We start from the raw sequence: 17,068 nt of genomic DNA on the forward strand, positions 1-17,068 counted from the left end.
CGAGATAAAGCGAGGGCAGTAAAACATTTAGATGGACAAATCATTGATTCTTCCGGCAGCGGAGGAGAATAAGCAAACTCCCCCACTGAGCAGACGTTGACTGGGGGCTTCAAACAGAAAGCCTCGGGTTTCTGGAGCGGAGAATGAGTGGGACAGGAATAGAACACTCTGCGTGTGTGTGAGTGTCTGTCTCCGTGTGTGTCCGTCTCTGTCTAGCTCCGTGCCACTCTCTGTACCTCCTCTGTCTGTCGTTGTCTGTACCTCGCCGCCGCCTATCATCCCGTTCGTGCGGGGGGGGGGGGACAACCCCGTACGGCTGCTGATGTAGATGCAGAGCAAGAGCTACAATTTCTCTCTCCGATCGAACATTTACACGCAAATTTCTCACTTTAACATCACTCGCCCTGCCCACTTCGTTTATGACCCTTGGGCTACACCCATTTCAAACCTTTAAACAGCCTGCCTGATGGCGATTCCTTGTGTTGCGATCGAAACGTCGTGATATTTTAATTCATTTTCTATTCACTTCATTTTCATTTTTATTTTTTAAATTATTTTTTCTATCTACGTGACTTTACCGAAAGACTCATAGAATAGAAAAAGATGTCACGTTCAGACCCCTCTCAGTGATGAGATAGGACAAAATCCCCCACTGCCCCCACATCTACCAAGCCCACCCCCCCCCCCACCAAGGACGGACTCACTTGTTGAAGAGGTGGTTGTCCACCTTGGTCTTGGTGTGCGCCTTGAAGTCGTCGGGCAGTAGCATGACGCGTGCCGGCACATGCGCCAGCTCGTTGATCTGCCACAGACGACACAACGGGGGGGGGGGGGCGGTGGCGGCGTGCCGATCAGCTTCGTTGGCCATTACGCCGGGCGCTCCACCGCAGCGAGCGCAGTGCTCAATTTGAACACATTACAGGGAATCCTCTACTTACGAACATTCGACTCAAGAACTTTCAGAGAAACGAATAAACCTGTCCGTATGTCCAGTTGCCTGTTCGGACCGAGAATCATAAGTTCAACCGCCGCGCAATAGATGTTGGTGGTGGCATCTACATCTGCAGGACATGAGGAACCAGTGGCATCTACATATACAGGAGATTATTTAACTTTTGAAGCCATTCCCCGAGTTTAGTGCACACGCCGTACAACATGTTGGGAACCGACAGGAGTAAAGTTGGACTTACGAACAAATCGACTTACGGACAGACCTCTGGAACCTAACTCGTTCGTAAGTCAGTTTAACACGTAGGCTTTCGCGACCAATATTGTTCATAATCAACGATTTTTGGGTTTAGATCGCGTTATTTATAAATGTGTCGTGTGGTGGAGGGTTACGACACATTTATAAATAACGCGATCTAAACCCAAAAATCGTTGATTATCGTTCGTAAGTAGAGGAGTGTCTGCACTGTAATCTCAAGCTCCAAATATACAGCAGGCGTCAGGGTCCGGGATCGAACCCACGACCTCCTGTATACCAGGCGAGGTAGTTAACATCTCACCACCGATGCTGCTCCCCTGCCTACGCTGGGCTGCAGCAGGTCCACAAGCACAACTCAGTCTCAACACCACTGTGCTGCCTCGATAGCAAACGCATCCTTTTTCATAGCACCGTGAAAAAGGGCTGTTGCCCGAAACGTCGTCTATTGGACCGCTTCCTTTCAAGCCCAGAGTGTCGCTGACTAACGCGCCGAGTCTTCTTTTTGGTTGCCGCTTTACATTCAGAGCAGCACCGCCAGCTGCAATCGCAACGACATTTGTCATCGAGATTCCTTACGCGCGACACAATTACAATAGTAATTAAGCGCGCCCTCCCCTCCGGGTGTGACCTGGTGATATCTGCGCGCGCGAGCGCAAAAATAAAAAAAGACTCGATCATCCTCACGTCAAGATCCGCGAGCATCCACGGGTTTTTTTAAAAGGGTCGTAACCTTTACTTAATTTCAGCCGGAGCGTTCCTGAACGCCGCTCCGAGAGTTCCTTTGGCCACGCCGCATCCATCGCGACCTTATGTTATCCTGAAAAACTAATTAATACTTGGTGGTGGTGGTGCCGATGCGTTGCCAGGTGGGGCACAAGCACAAACACGAATAAACATTCAACACAATTGTCAATAACACTGTGGCCTTAAAAAGGAAAAATAATATAAATCTAATTAGGCGACGTTTTCGACAATGGCCTCTGCTTCACGTGCGACATTTTCTTGCAAGGCAGTGGTATCGACGGATGTGTTGTCGAGGTGTTTCATTTACTTATTCTCTCCGAAACCCGTTCGTCGTAGTGTGGGATAATATAGTAGAATAATATAGCTGTACTCCAGGTGGTAGTGCCTTATGCCAAGAATCCTTGCTCCAAGCCATATAACCGAGCGCGAGATGATGCCCTCGGTCCAATGATCCATTGATTAACAATGATCCCCAAGCTTGGGATAACTTGATAGAACAGTGATTGCGAGTTACTTGGTCTGCGAGTGTTTTGCAAGACGAGCAAACATTTTAAATAAATATGAATTTAATAAACGAGCGAGGTCTTGCAATACGAGTAGTATGTATACGCTTTGTCTGCCAAGCGTCACGTGATCACAACTGATATACCAGTGCTTTGATATACGAGTGCTTTGATATACGAGTGCTTTGGATTACAATCACGTTTCCGGAACGAATTATGCTCGCAATCCAAGGTTTTACTGTACTGTACGTGGCATGCAATTGGGTAAGAAACATGCTGCTGTATTCGTATGTGCGGCAATGGGCTCACGTGACCTCCACATCCGCTAGTGGCCGCAACATTCACCACAATTGGGGGTTTTTGTTAAGTCGCGTCCTTGCGTCCACTCAAGAACGTAACAATTCTGTCTTGGCGACAATATATTTAGCGCGTTATGTTTGGCAACCAAACTGCATCGTTGAGTTTTTAACAAGTTGTCTCCGTGTCGTAAACTCACGAGTAACTTTATCACCCCCCCCCCCCGCCAGTGTTGCTCCCAATGTTAAAAACCCAACGGTAAAGGAGAGCTTCCCCTCAGAGATTATTAAGTTCATTATTTTTTTGTTCTTTCTAATAAAAAAAACTAAATCTTTCAATCGAGCGCTTTTCCATCAGTACGTCTTTAAATATGAGAAGTTGAATCAAAGTCGTCAACAATTTGAGGGTTTTTTGCGGAAAAATACACACATTTTTGGCAGTAGTTGTTAGTATTTGACCATAGATACATTGTACAAAAAAAAATCACGTGAGGTTAATTATGACATCGATTGAAAACTTTTGCTTGGCGAAGACAGGCTTCATGAACTAGTTTTTCATGCTTTGATGCTGCCAAAAATGTCCCAAAGGCAGTCGTGGAATTGTCAGATTGGCTCTAAGGAGGTAAAAGGCGCAGCCACGCAAGTTGCTGGCTCACAGCCCTGCTGGCAGAAGTGTCCTCCCACTCGCGGGAGCCCTCGAGAGCCTCCTCTACAGGGGTACTTGGTCTACTCGTCCACGCTGGTCAATATCGTCTTGGAAGAGGTGGCAGTAAGAAACGCATTCCCGGCAACATAATCGCGGAATTAAATTGAACATTTATTTTATTTTACCAGAAAAGGCCCCACTGGGCTGTATATTTCTTTTTCAGAAGCGACCTGGCTTTCACAAATGAAAGCTCAACGAAGTGGCTTATCATCACGTGGAAATGTATAGCAGCCAAATATCCTAAATGCACGTTTATGAATATTGAGGGAAAAACCGGAGGACCCGCAGAAAAATACACGTGGGCACAAGGAGAAAGACACCGCAAACTCCAAATATACAGCAGGCGCCAGAGTCGGGCTCGAACCCACGACCTCCTGTATACCAGGCGAGGTAGTTAACATCTCCTAACCACCGGTGTGCCACACCTCCACTGTTCAACCTCGGCTCGAGGAACTGAAAGGGAGCCTATAACCACCAAGCAAACGCGGAACGTTGGGCCTACGTTTGGTCTAACGGTGTTACCCACGTGGCAATGTTGCCCCTCACCGCGATGCAGGGCCCCCGGCCACACGACTCACCGTGGCCACTGCATAAACGACCGGCGAGCTGTGACCACGGCCATATTAGCCGCAATAATCGGGCCTGATTAGCCGCACTAATCGGCTACTAGAGGGAAGTTCTGCGTTTTAGACCGGGGCAGTGGTGAGCGAATGTGTCCGTGTTGGGGGAGCGGTAGTGTAGTGCGGTTAGCCAGCTGTACTATGAACCCGGTCACCAGTGAGGATTATCTGAACCGGTCCACCCGACACAGCCAACTAGCAAGGTCTGTCACGTAAACAGAACGTGCCAATTCGTCACTACGTCGTACTCAGATTGTAAATGTTGTAGATTTACTCCCCGACACACCGGTGTGCTGTACGAGTGACTGATTGGCACGTTCTGGTTTGAGTGGCAAACCTTACTAGTTGGCCGTGTCGGGTGGTGGCGGGTTTAACGACACAACATTTATATATGTACGCGACATAACCCACAACACCTCTCCAATGGCAATGGAGCAGTGGAGCCAGCGACACGTACCGAGTGGTTCACTCCCCACATGAGGACGCTGAAGAGGGGGTCACTCGCTCGGAAGAGCTTCATCTTCTGGGACACGAAGTGCTTCTTCCTCGACGTCGTCTTGTTCCTACGTCCACCTCCTCCTCCACCTCCTCCTCCTCCTGCGCTCGCTGCCATCGCTGTCCCGGCTACAGCAGCAGCAGCAGCAGCTGGCGCCTGGGACTGCTTCGTAGGGCAGGCAGGCAGCGTCTCCTCCTCGCAGCGGGTCACCAGAGTCTCAGTGGCCGGTGTCTCCCAGTGGCCGGTGTCTCCAAGTCACCGGTGTCTCCCAGTGGCCAGTGTCTCCAAGTGGCCGATGTCTCCTCCCAGTAACCAGTGTCTCCAAGTCACCGGTGTCTCCCAGTGGCCGGTGTCTCCCAGTGGCCGGTGTCTCCAAGTCACCAGTGTCTCCAAGTGGCCGATGTCTCCTCCCAGTAACCAGTGTCTCCAAGTCACCAGTGTCTCCAAGTGGCCGGTGTCTCCCAGTGGCCGGTGTCTCCAAGTCACCAGTGTCTCCCAGTGGCCGGTGTCTCCCAGTGGCCGGTGTCTCCTGCACTCAGCTTTAGCACGAGAGAAACACACACATGCAGTGTATTGTATACAGTGTGTGCATCGTGATCATGCCGTGTATTTACAATGCATGTACAATGCATGTGTAGTATTCGTACTGCTGGGTTTGGTTGGTATGCCGTGTAAAGGGTGCGGTGTCTATATTTGACTGTATTGTGCACGTATTGTACGCTTAGCATGTACAATTGTGTATGTATGGTCTATGTATTGTATGTATTTCGTGTTTAATGTGCGTACATTGTATACTACAGACATGTTGTGGAGCATCATGTATGTCGCACCGTATACACACACACATGCAAAGGTCCCCCGTGTAGCCTGTAACAGACTGTAGGGGCAAGTGCTGCTAGCGAGCACCTATGAAGGCCGGCATGGCACACGAGGGGGTGGGTGGCCAGCACCACGCCCGGCCGCCTTTGTCTCCCCAGTGGCGATGCTCACACACCGCACCAGGTACCCATTTTGAGGCTGAGTCGACCTAGGAGAGGCTCAGGACCGGTTCAGACAATCGTCACCGGCGTTGCTGGCCGTGAGCGGGAATCGAACTCGGGTCGCCGGGTTCGTAGCGCGGCGCTAACCGCTGCACCACCGCTCCCCACACCGACACACACTCCGACACACACACACGCCGACACACACACGCCGACACACACACGCCGACACACACACGCCGACACACACACGCCGACACACACACGCCGACACACACACGCCGACACACACACGCCGACACACACACGCCGACACACACACGCCGACACACACACGCCGACACACACACACACAGACACACACACACAGACACACACACACAGACACACACACACAGACACACACACAGACACACACACACAGACACACACACAGACACACACACAGACACACACACAGACACACACACCGACACACACACCGACACACACACTGACACACACAGACACACTGACACACACACAGACACACACACACACACCGACACACACACCGACACACACACACCGACACACACACCGACACAGACACTGACACACACACTGACACACACTGACACACACACCGACACACACACACAGCCACACACACACACAGACACGCACAGACACGCACAGACACACACTGGCACACACACTGACACTGACACACACAGACACACACTGACACACACAGACACACACTGACACACACACAGACACACACACAGACACACACACACAGCCCGATTCCACGAAACCCGCCACCCAGCAACACACGACCCCGCCACGATGGAATAAACTCACCACCAGAATCACTCCTCCACCACCATCATCACCATCACCACCACCATCATCATCGCCCGGGCAGCTCACGGCGTCTCCGCCTGCAACCTCGCGCGTCCTCCCAGCACCATCGCTGTCGTCACGCGCAGCAGCAGCAGCGACACTCCCTCCTCTCTATACGACACTGACACCAACACCACCGAAACCCACAGCAGCAGCCGGCACAACAGCAGCAGCGGCAGCAGCGAGCATCGCACGATGAGCGGCGTCTTCAAGCCTCGTCTATCGATTCCATCGATTCTATCGATTTCTACTTGGAACGATTCCGGCGGCTGTCGGTTTCGATTCTCGGTTTTAATCTCCCCCCGCCCCCCTCTCGCCCAACCCCCCCCCCGCCCCCCCCCTTGCCCAACCCCCACCCTTCCCCTCGTCCCCCCCACCGCTTCCCCCTCCTCTCGCCCAACGCCCCCCCCACCCCGCCCCTCTCGCCCCTCTCGCCCTATACATCACGTGGAATGTGCCAGTGGCAGTGATGCCTATCGCAGACCGCACCTCGCCATCGCTTCCTTCCCTCTGCCGCCAGATCCTGCACTTGCTTGTAGCGTCGATAAGCCGTGACCTTGATGCAGGGTCACGGCTTATCCGACACATGGTCCGTCCAACTTCAACCGCTCCAACCCTCTGGCCTCTCCACCTATAGTAGACATGGAACGTCGGGGCCCAACGTTGCACGTTCAATGGGTATTTAAGAGAATAAAGTTTAGCTGGAAGCATATTATATTTTTTGCGACGTAGAATTGTAATGTATTATTTACTGTTAGTAGCTCAGCTTATTGGAGAGTATATTTAGTATACTGATGATACTATGTAGTTTATACTTTAGTTGTTTACGTGGTGGTTTAGTTACTGCAGCTACATACTATTAACATTCCTTCCCTTTATTAATGCTTCCCCCTATCCCCTCCCTTTGATGCTGCTAATCCTGCATAATGCACGGGCAAAACATGACTTTAAACCCCCCGCCAAACCTCCTACGCATTTCACAAGTAGTACTAATCGCATATCTGCATTTCCCATAAATATGCAAAAAATCCTATTGATATTCAAATTTTTTTGTCAAGGCGCTCTTCCTCCTCCATCCCAGCTTAAATAGACGCTCCGAGCCTGGAGTGTGTCATTCAAACTCTGTCTTCTCGACAGACCTGTTCTTCACCTGAGGACGGCTGCTTGCGTTGTGGCCGAAACGTCGTGAGAATTATTTTATTATGTTTGATTTTTTAATTATTTTATTATTTCCATTCTACGTGACTTTACCGAAAGAACCAAGAACATATTTACGTGCTGTGATGAAGAGCCATTGCTCCAAACATCCACCTATTGAAGAATGTTCTGCCAGTGTTGTTGACGAATGCGTTGAGTTCCTGGTGACGTGACAGGGCTGTTTTTTCTCTCTCTCATTTCTATTCGCTTCATTTCCGTAAGGTGACAGAACTTGATTCGTTTGACGTCTCTGTCCCTTTGGTTGCCCAGATCCAGTCGCGTAACGAACGTGGGGCGGGCAGTGGGTGCCTTGCCCACCCACCCACATCGCCTGGTGGCCAAGGCTACCAGTTGGGGCCTCCCTTGACGACCACCATGATGAGATATATTTTCAACAACAACAACAGTGTAAAAGAACAACAACAACAACAGTGTAGCGACGCTGTGATTAGTAGGGCAAGCAGAGCGGCGACATAGAACAGCCTCTAGGTGCGACCTCGCGAGACAAATCGAATATTGCCGCACCCCCTGAGCTGATTGCCGCACCCCCTGAGCTGAGGACGATGTCGTCACGACGCCACCGGCCAAATCACTTTGATCCCAACCAGTCTCATCCTGGCTTCGTGAGTTCTCATCTGGTTCAACAAAATGCTCTTGTCACCTACCTGGGAAACGCTTGTCGCACACAGTCACGGTTCGAACTTCGCTGCGGCGTGGTGTGTGTGGTGGCATTAACGACCGTAAATATGTCGTCTGCGTCACACGTGGGACGTTACATATCCCGTGGCGTCATTCGCAAGAGCCGGGCCACCGTGCGTGCCGGGGGTCGTGGGCCCAAAAAAAAACCCACCATTTTTTTCACCGCAAATTTCTCCATTGGAATTCGACAAAGCACAATCATCGTCTCGCTCCTGCAGGGGTCGGCTACTTGCGGCTCCGGGTCGGCTCTTGAAGGGATGCTGCCTCGTGACTCGTTATTTAGCCAGGAACCAACAGCGTCTGACGTATTCACCACACAGTGCATCGCAGATTCTTGGAATACCGTCTTGAGTTTGCTACTGGAATCGAACAAACAAACGAGAAAGGCTCTCATTGTTACTTTTGGTTGACGAGCCCTGCGCTGGTGTGAACACGTGGCAGGGCCCTCTCCAAAATAAGGTCACGAGACTCAGCGAGGCGCTGCAGGGTAAACGAGCGAATGAATAAGTGAAGCGCTGGGTTGTGGCCAGGGGCGTCCATAGGCGGTGGCTGCGGGGCCCTTGGGCAAACCCCCCCTCCCCCAACGCCTTCAAACTAAATCTGCGGTGATGAAAAATGAGAATAGGTTTTAGCCTTTCTGGCAATAAAACAGGAGATGTTAAGATGTTCAAACGCCAAATAGACACTCTTGTCAAGGCATCAAGTCGGCATAAACCACACATGCTTGGGGCAAAACAGGCAGACGAACGCATGCTCTTATAAATAATATATCATCTTGGATATTGGCAAAAAGGTCTCATTGATACAAACCTGAAGTATGACATCTGACACTGACGGCGAAGCGCGGGGTGGCCCGGAGCTGTCGCCCCAAACCCGCCGTGCCCCGAGGGACGGCGGTGGTCTTCTTGGTTCTTTCGGTAAAGTCACGTAGAAGGGAAATAATAAAATAATACAAATAAAACATAATAAAAATACAATTCTCACGACGTTTCGGCCACAACGCAAGCAGCCGTCCGCAGGCATTTTATTATGTTTTATTTTTATTATTTTAGTATTTCCCTTCTACGTGACTTTACCGAAAAAACCAAGAAGATGAATTCCTGCAGTCACGAAAGCTTTAAATCGACATTTGACGGCTGTGGTGTTTGTGTTCCCGCCATCCGGTGCGAGTGATCGGTGCGGGTTGGGGGGGGGGGCGAGGAACATAGGCTCACAGTACAACGCCGGATTTGTTGCAATGCCCACTGTCGACACCTTCGGCCCGCAGCCTATAACACCTGGTTTATCCAAGGTCTATTCAGGCTCAACCGTGCTTAGCTTTCCAATAATCCATTCAGGGTGCAATAGTATCATAATGACAGCAAACACTTTAAACGTAAATAAAAACGGATCGATCAATACGCGCACGATTCCATGAGGGCAATCGCAATCGTAATTGTCTTCAGAAAATCGACAAATAGATTAACCATCACGTTATTATGCGCCACTGCCAAAGACCCCCCGTGTAGGCTCGACAGACTGTTGGGACAAGTGCTGTTAGCGAGCACCTATGAAGGTCGGCACGACACACGACGGGGTGGATAGCCAGCATCACGCCCGCCCGCCTTTGTATCGATGTTTACACATCTCATCAGGTGCTCATTTGAGGCCGAGTCGACCTAGGGGAGGCCTAGGATCGGTTCAAATAATCGTCACTGGCGTTGGCCTGGAGCGCGGGGATCGAACTCGGGTCGCCGGGTTCCTAGCGCAGTGCGCTAACCACTGCGCCACCGCTCCACACAGCTTCACACACGCGCACGCACGCGCGCTCGGAATAAAATTTTCGCCACATCCGTAACGAATTTTGAATGAGGTTGTGGAGGAGGGGGGTGGGCGATGGGGGAAGTGTGGGTGGGGGGAGCGGGGGGGGTAATGGGGGATGGAGGGAGGGTGGGTGGGTGGGTGATGAAGGTGTGGGGGAGTGGAGGCGCGTACGTGTGGAGGTATGGAGATGAGGGGAGGGTGCAAGTGGGAGTTGGGGGGGGGTGTGGGGGATAATTGGATTCTGGGTCTCAGGTGTGGGAATCACGGTAGCAATTGGCCATTAATTGTCACTAATACCATTACTCATCGTGGTACTCGTCGTCATTGTCGTCATCGCTCGTTCAATTTCCTTGAATAAATAATTATCAGCGTCGTCCCAATGCCGCGAATGTTGGAATTGGCAATGTTAATTTGCTAATTTTCCACCAGTCATATTACAACCGTGCCTTGACAAATTGCACGGCTTTTTCAAATTTAAACATTGCCATGTGGATTTGTAAAGGGGTAGGGGAGGAAGGGGGGAGGGGGCATTTTTGGGAAAAAAACTCATAACAATCATCATCATCAGCAGCCATGGATCATCCACTGCTGGATTAAGATCCTCTTTGCAAGACGCTGTCACCTCCTCCAGCTCATTCCCTCTCTGTGTCACTACCACTGCAGACACGAAGGTCTATCTATCCAAGCAGTCGCCATCTCTCACGACCCTGCCATGTCACAATCCACCTGGCTCCACTTTACACAACGGGCTGCTTTCATCACAGCGCAGAACATTAAAGATTTTTTTTTTGTTTTCGACTTCAGCACTTTGTCAAATGAAGGCACTCACTCGCCCACCGATGTTCCCCGTGGCCGTTCGTATCGCATATCACGCTGACAACTGCGCCTCCCACTCCTTTCCCAGCAACGGATTATTAGCAAAACGATCTCAATTTGCGAAATAACCCGCAGAGCGCCGCACCGCCGCATGGGGAATTTGTTATTTGAAATTACAAACGCACGTGATGAAATCATTTCCTGGGCTGGATTGGGTGCATTGAGAGTGGCACTGTAATTGAATCTGGATGCTGGGACGTTACACTAAGCAGCTGCTGCCGATGATGATGAACGCGTAATTACTGCTCCTCGTGGTCGAATGAGGTTGGTGTGTCCGTCCACCCGTGACCAACAAGGATCGGGTTGAGTTGGGGGGGGTGGGCAGTGAAGTGACAAAGTGGACATTTGCCCAGTGCCCAAACCTTGAGAGGGGGCCCACAGAAAACATGGAAATATCACTTGGTTTGTTTTGCAATGAAGAGAGGTATTGCCCGTTTATTCACATTCCTGACCACCCGGCGATCCGAGTTCGATTGCCGCTGACGACCAACATAGGCGGCAAATATCTGAACCTGTCCTGGAACCTGCCCTAGGTCGACTCAGCCTTAAAAATGAGTACTTGGTGCGGTCTTTAAACGTCCGCACTGAAGAGACAATGGCGACCGGGTGTGGTGCTGGCCACGAAACTCATCGTGAGCATTCTTAAGTTCTCGCTAACAATACTTGTCCCAATAGCCTTGTGGTAGGCTACACGTGGCATCTTTGTCATTATATATATGTGTGTCGGTGTGTCTGTATATGTGTGTGGGGAGCGGTAGTGTAGCAGTTAGCGCGCGGCGCTACGAACCTGGCGACCCGAATTCGATTCCAGATCATGGCCAACATTAGTGATGAATATCTGAACCGATCTTAGGCCTCCCCTAGGTCGACTCAGACTCAAATGAGTATTTGATGCGGTGTGTAAACATCGCCATTAGGGAGACAAAGGCAGCCGGGCGTGGTGCTGGCCACCCACATCATCGTCTACCGTGCCGGCCTTCATAGGTGCTCAATAACAGCACTTGCCCCAACAGTTTGCACAGAAGATTTGTCTTTGTATTTTTATGTACGTGTGTCGCTATGTCTGCTGTATGTGCGTGTGTCTGTATGTATTGCGTGTCCGTGTTTATTCTTGTAATTATGAGCTGTGTGAGAAATTGGTGAATCACGGGTCAAGACAAAAGGTCACGCGGTATACGCCCAAATCGCCCCCCTCGGAGGGAAATTCGGGACTGTGGCTCGAGCGCCACCTGGCGGCCTTGTCGGGCGTGACGGCTCTGACCAACAATGCAATCACGCGCGTCCCGCTGGCGAATATCAATAGCAGAAATAACAAAGGGGGCACGCACTAAATTTCGATTTAAAGCTTTCGTGACTGCAGGGATTCATCTTCTTGGATCTTTCGGTAAAGTCACGTAGAAGGGAAATAATAAAAAAATACAAATAAAACAGAATAAAATACAATTCTCACGACGTTTCGGCCACAACGCAAGCAGCTGTCCTCAGGTGAAAAACAGGTCTGTCGGAAAGACAGCGTCTGAATGAACACCACCAAGCTTGGCAGCGTAGTGACTAATCCCATATCTGCATTTTTCATGAATATGCTAAATTCATCTGTTGATATGCAAATTCCTTTGTCAAGGCGCTCTTCCCCCCCTAACCCAGCTTAAATATACGCTGCCAAGCTTGGTGGTTCATTCAGACGCTGTCTTTCCGACAGACCTGTTCTTCACCTGAGGACGGCTGCTTGCGTTGTGGCCGAAACGTCGTAAGAATTGTATTTTATTATGTTTTATTTTTATTATTTTATTATTTACCATCTACGTGACTTTACCGAAAGAACCAAGAAGAGGGACACGCATTGTATACTTCGTGTTACACCGGTCTTTCTCTCTCTCTCGACGTACAAACATGATTACACAGCTCGCTCGCCCCACGGCTTTCTGAGAGTGCACAAATTCGCCAGCATTGGTTCACTTCCGAGCAAACTCTGCAGTGATTTCGACGACGCAGCAGCAGCAGCCAGGCTTGGTCTGAATCAGTGCTGAAGAACTGCCGGGTGTTTTAAAGGAGCGGGGCTTAACCCCGTGGATCGTAACGCGAACCATTCACCTCCCCCACCCTCCCCCCAAAGTGTTTCCAGTGCGATGGGGCGGCGGCATGGACACCGTGCAGTAGAAAAAAATATTCGAATGTGCGCAGCGGGGTACTTGAGCCCCCATTGTTACGGCGACAACCCCCCCCCCCCCGCAAATGCACAACGTGAAACACATGCCGCTTGCTACGAGCACCGCGTGGGCACGAGACGGATGTGTGCATTACAATACATATCTGACAGTACACCTCCCCACACATGCATCTTGTATATAAACACGTGTTGAAGTGTTCTCTTACACAAGACCCCATCGGTCACAAGGCGCTCTGGGAATGTCTTTCTTTTCTTCCATCAGCAGCTTTAACGGTTTAACAAAAATCGCACCGTGCGACGTTTTCGACTTTTAGTGAATTCATCATCAGCGTTGGTCTCGATGTAGTCGCGCCGTCAATAGCGTCAGTTGTGTTTTGGTGGATGGGCTTGGGCCTCAAACGAGCACCCGGTGCGGTGTGTCAACGTCGCCACTGGGGAGACAAAGGCGGCCGGGCGTGGTGTTGGCCACCCACACCCTTGCGTGCCGTGCCGGCCTTCATTGGTGCTGCGACTCGCTCACAGCGCTTGATCCAACAGTCTGTTCAGGCAATAGGCGGCCGATCTTTGTCTTTGAAGGTGCCAGTCGGCCAGTCCAATCCTGCCCAAGGGTTGAACTCAGACTCTTGCTACTGAGCGGCTCACACTCTCTAATACCCCCCCGCCCCCTCCACCCCAGCAGCTTTATAGAAATAAATGCTGTGCAGCAACTTTGACGACCGCCTTCGGCTGTGCCCACATGTGTTGCGTTTAGACACGCGGCGGGGGGGCTGGGGGGGGAACCGGGGGGGGACCGGGGGGTGGGGGGCGGGGGGGTGGGGGGGCAGGGGGTTGGGGCGGGGGGCACAAAAGACGACAAAAATAAAAAAAACCCTCACACATTGCCGAGCCGTCGAATTTTTAAGTGCAGTGTGCTAACCACTGCGCCACCGCTCCCCTACGTTTCCACTCGCAATTGTGCTTACATACTGCGTCTTCACAAGGACAAAGATCCCCCGTGTAGCATTTAACATGCTGTTGGGGCAAGTGCAGTTAGAGAACACATTACGGCCTGCACAGCACACGAGGGGGTGGGTGGCCAGCACCACGCCCGACCGCCTTTGTCTCCCCGGTGGCGATGTTTACACATCGCACCAGGTACTCATTTGAGGCTGAGTCGACCTAGGCGAAGCCCAGGACTAACAGATAATGGTCACTGGTGTTGGCCGTGAGCGGGAATCGAACTCGTAGGGCAACGCGCTCAACCGTGACACCAGCGACCCCCACACCAACACACACACGAACACACAGCCACACACACCAACACACAGCCACACACACCAACACACATCCACACACACTAACACACAGCCAGCTATGGCGAGCGAGATCTGTGTTTGTTTCTTTATCCACAAAATCCGGGGTGCTCTGTTTTATTCTTCTTTCAAAAGTGTGCGCTTTGTTGCGTACGCGAGTGTAACAATCCACCCTTACGATTTTATTTTTCCCCCTCTTTCAATTCGTGCGAAACGTTGGGCAGCTGCTGCAGATTTCCTCAATTTCTGCCCGCCCTCACCGTCACAATTGGGTGAAATTGGCACAGTTGTGTGGCCCCAAAGTTGAGTCATCATCTGGGGCTTTCACGCGAGGGGTGATTTTTTTTTGTACTCCAGTAAAGTTCCGAACTGAGGCCAAAAACAATAGTTGGTCTATCCCATTATATTATTATATAATACCCAACAACATCATTATCATTACAAAATAAATTAGCAAGCAATTGGCGTCCTCAATTATTTCTTCACAAAACCAAAAAATAAAAAAACTATTTTTGTACACATCACATCAGCCACACGGCCTCCTGAAGAGCATCATTTCAACAGTATTTCGTTGAACTCAAGCGAAACTCTGGACTGGTTTTGACATTCCAGTGTCTCATCAGCAGTCTGGCTTGCTTGAATGAATGCTTTGTAAGCAAGGAGTGGTTTCAACATTCAGTGTCTCATAAAACAGCATGCAGTGGTGGTGGCCAGTTTTAAAATAACTCGAGCAATGGAAAAATATAATTATGATGAAAATATTTTTTTAAACGATACATCAACTTTATTCTTAAACCGCCACCATCACCATCATCACAACCACCACGACCCTTCACCATCACCACCACTACGACGACCATCACCTCCCCCGCCCACCACCGCCACCACACTTACATTCTTAATTCTGTGAGTGTGGTGAAACTCCCTTTCCGTGGGCATCCAGAAGGTTGGCCTGCCCTGGCTTGCCAGGAGACTTTTTTGACTTTTAAACGACTTTTATTGCCGCCAGCAGCAAAAGCACTGGAGGCGATTTCGATATGAAATACACAAAGTTACCAGCAAACAAATGAAAATAAACGCTACAAATCCATGCGCTGTGGCGCTAAAAGCACCGCGCACAACACAAAAGAAAAGTCACGTGGTGGTGGTGGTCATCGCGCACGCCACGGCGACGAGCGAGCACTTCAGAAGGTGAACACGAAGGTGCCGTCCACGCTGGTACAGAGGGCTTAAGGCGGCACGGCAAATGTAGACCTCACCTGTTCAGTCTGCATGGGATAGAGTGGCGCTCCCTCGCACGCGTGCGTTTTCTCCGGTCGCTCCAGTTTCCACCCACATTTAAAGACCCATTGGATTGGCCGATAACACCTTCATATATAGAGAACCGCAGAGCTTGGGAAATTGTTGTCGCCGGTTCACCGTGTGGCTGCCTTGCAACTTGTCTGTGGTTCCTCTCTCGTTGAGAGTGAATTCATACTGTGCATTTTACAATTATACATTAATATAAACTATATATTAGAAATTCCACCACCACTATTTTCTGCTATCACCACCCCACACCACCGCCACCATCAAATGTACCTGCTTCATAACAACTCTACCACCACGACCATCACCACCACCACCAACAACAACAACCACTACCACGTTTACAAGCTCAATCCACCCTTCTCCCGTCTCCTCCGCTAGCTCGCTCGCTCGCTCCCACCCACCCACCCCCACCACCACCCTTGCCTCTCCTCCACCACCACCACCCTCGTCTCTCCACCACCACCACCACCACCACGTCTCTCCACCACCACCACTACCCTCGTCTCTCCACCACCACCACCCTTGCCTCTCCTCCACCACCACCACCCTCGTCTCTCCACCACCACCACCACCACCTCGTTTCTACACCACCACCACCTCGTCTCTACACCACCACTACCCTCGTCTCTCCACCACCACCACCACCACCCTCGTCTTTCCACCACCACCACCACCACCCTCGTCTCTCCACCACCACCACCACCACTACCCTCGTCTCTCCACCACCACCACCACCACCCTCGTCTCTCCACCACCACCACCACCACCCTCGTCTCGACACCACCACCCTCGTCTCTCCACCACCACCACCACTACCCTCGTCTCTCCACCACCACCACTACCCTCGTCTCTCCACCACCACCACCTCGTCTCTCCACCACCACCCCCACCACCCTCATCTCTCCTCGACCTCCACCCTGCACCAACCTCTCTCCTCCGTCTCTCTAACGAAGTTGTGTTTGAGTGCCGCGGGGTCTGCGTCTGGAAGCTGTTAGTTGGGGGGTGGAAGGGGGAGGTGCGACTCTACCCACGGGACGGTGCAGGGGAGGGTGGGTGGTGGTAGACGTGGTGGTGGTGGTAGACGTGGTGGTGGTGGTTGACGTGGTGGTGGTGGTTGACGTGGTGGTGGTGCTGGTGATGTGCTGTGTGGAGGTGTGGTGAAGGGTGGCGAGATGATGATGATAGTAATCATTGGGGTGATGGTGGTGATGGGTGGGGGTTGTGTTGACACGTGTGGTACAGCGTAGCGCAGAGATAATGGTGGTGTTGTTGTGGAGTGTAAT

At 51.1% G+C, this 17,068-nt stretch overlaps 1 protein-coding gene across 1 annotated transcript in view; it reads right to left on the reverse strand.

Moving 5' to 3' along the window:
- PIP4K2B (phosphatidylinositol-5-phosphate 4-kinase type 2 beta) overlaps window positions 1-6,692 on the reverse strand; it is a 36,203-nt gene extending 29,511 nt beyond the window's left edge. The window contains exons 1-3 of the mRNA XM_078603910.1: window positions 6,399-6,692; window positions 4,534-5,111; window positions 705-802 (exon numbers count right to left, since the gene is read on the reverse strand). Coding sequence (XP_078460036.1) covers window positions 705-802; window positions 4,534-4,689 — 254 coding nt within the window. The 5' untranslated portion in view covers window positions 4,690-5,111; window positions 6,399-6,692. The remainder of the gene's footprint in view (window positions 1-704; window positions 803-4,533; window positions 5,112-6,398) is intronic.
- Window positions 6,693-17,068: the final 10,376 nt, after the last annotated feature.

Source organism: Lampetra planeri, chromosome 2 (assembly GCF_965212315.1).
Source record: "Lampetra planeri chromosome 2, kcLamPlan1.2.h2, whole genome shotgun sequence".
Lineage (NCBI taxonomy): Eukaryota > Metazoa > Chordata > Hyperoartia > Petromyzontiformes > Petromyzontidae > Lampetra > Lampetra planeri.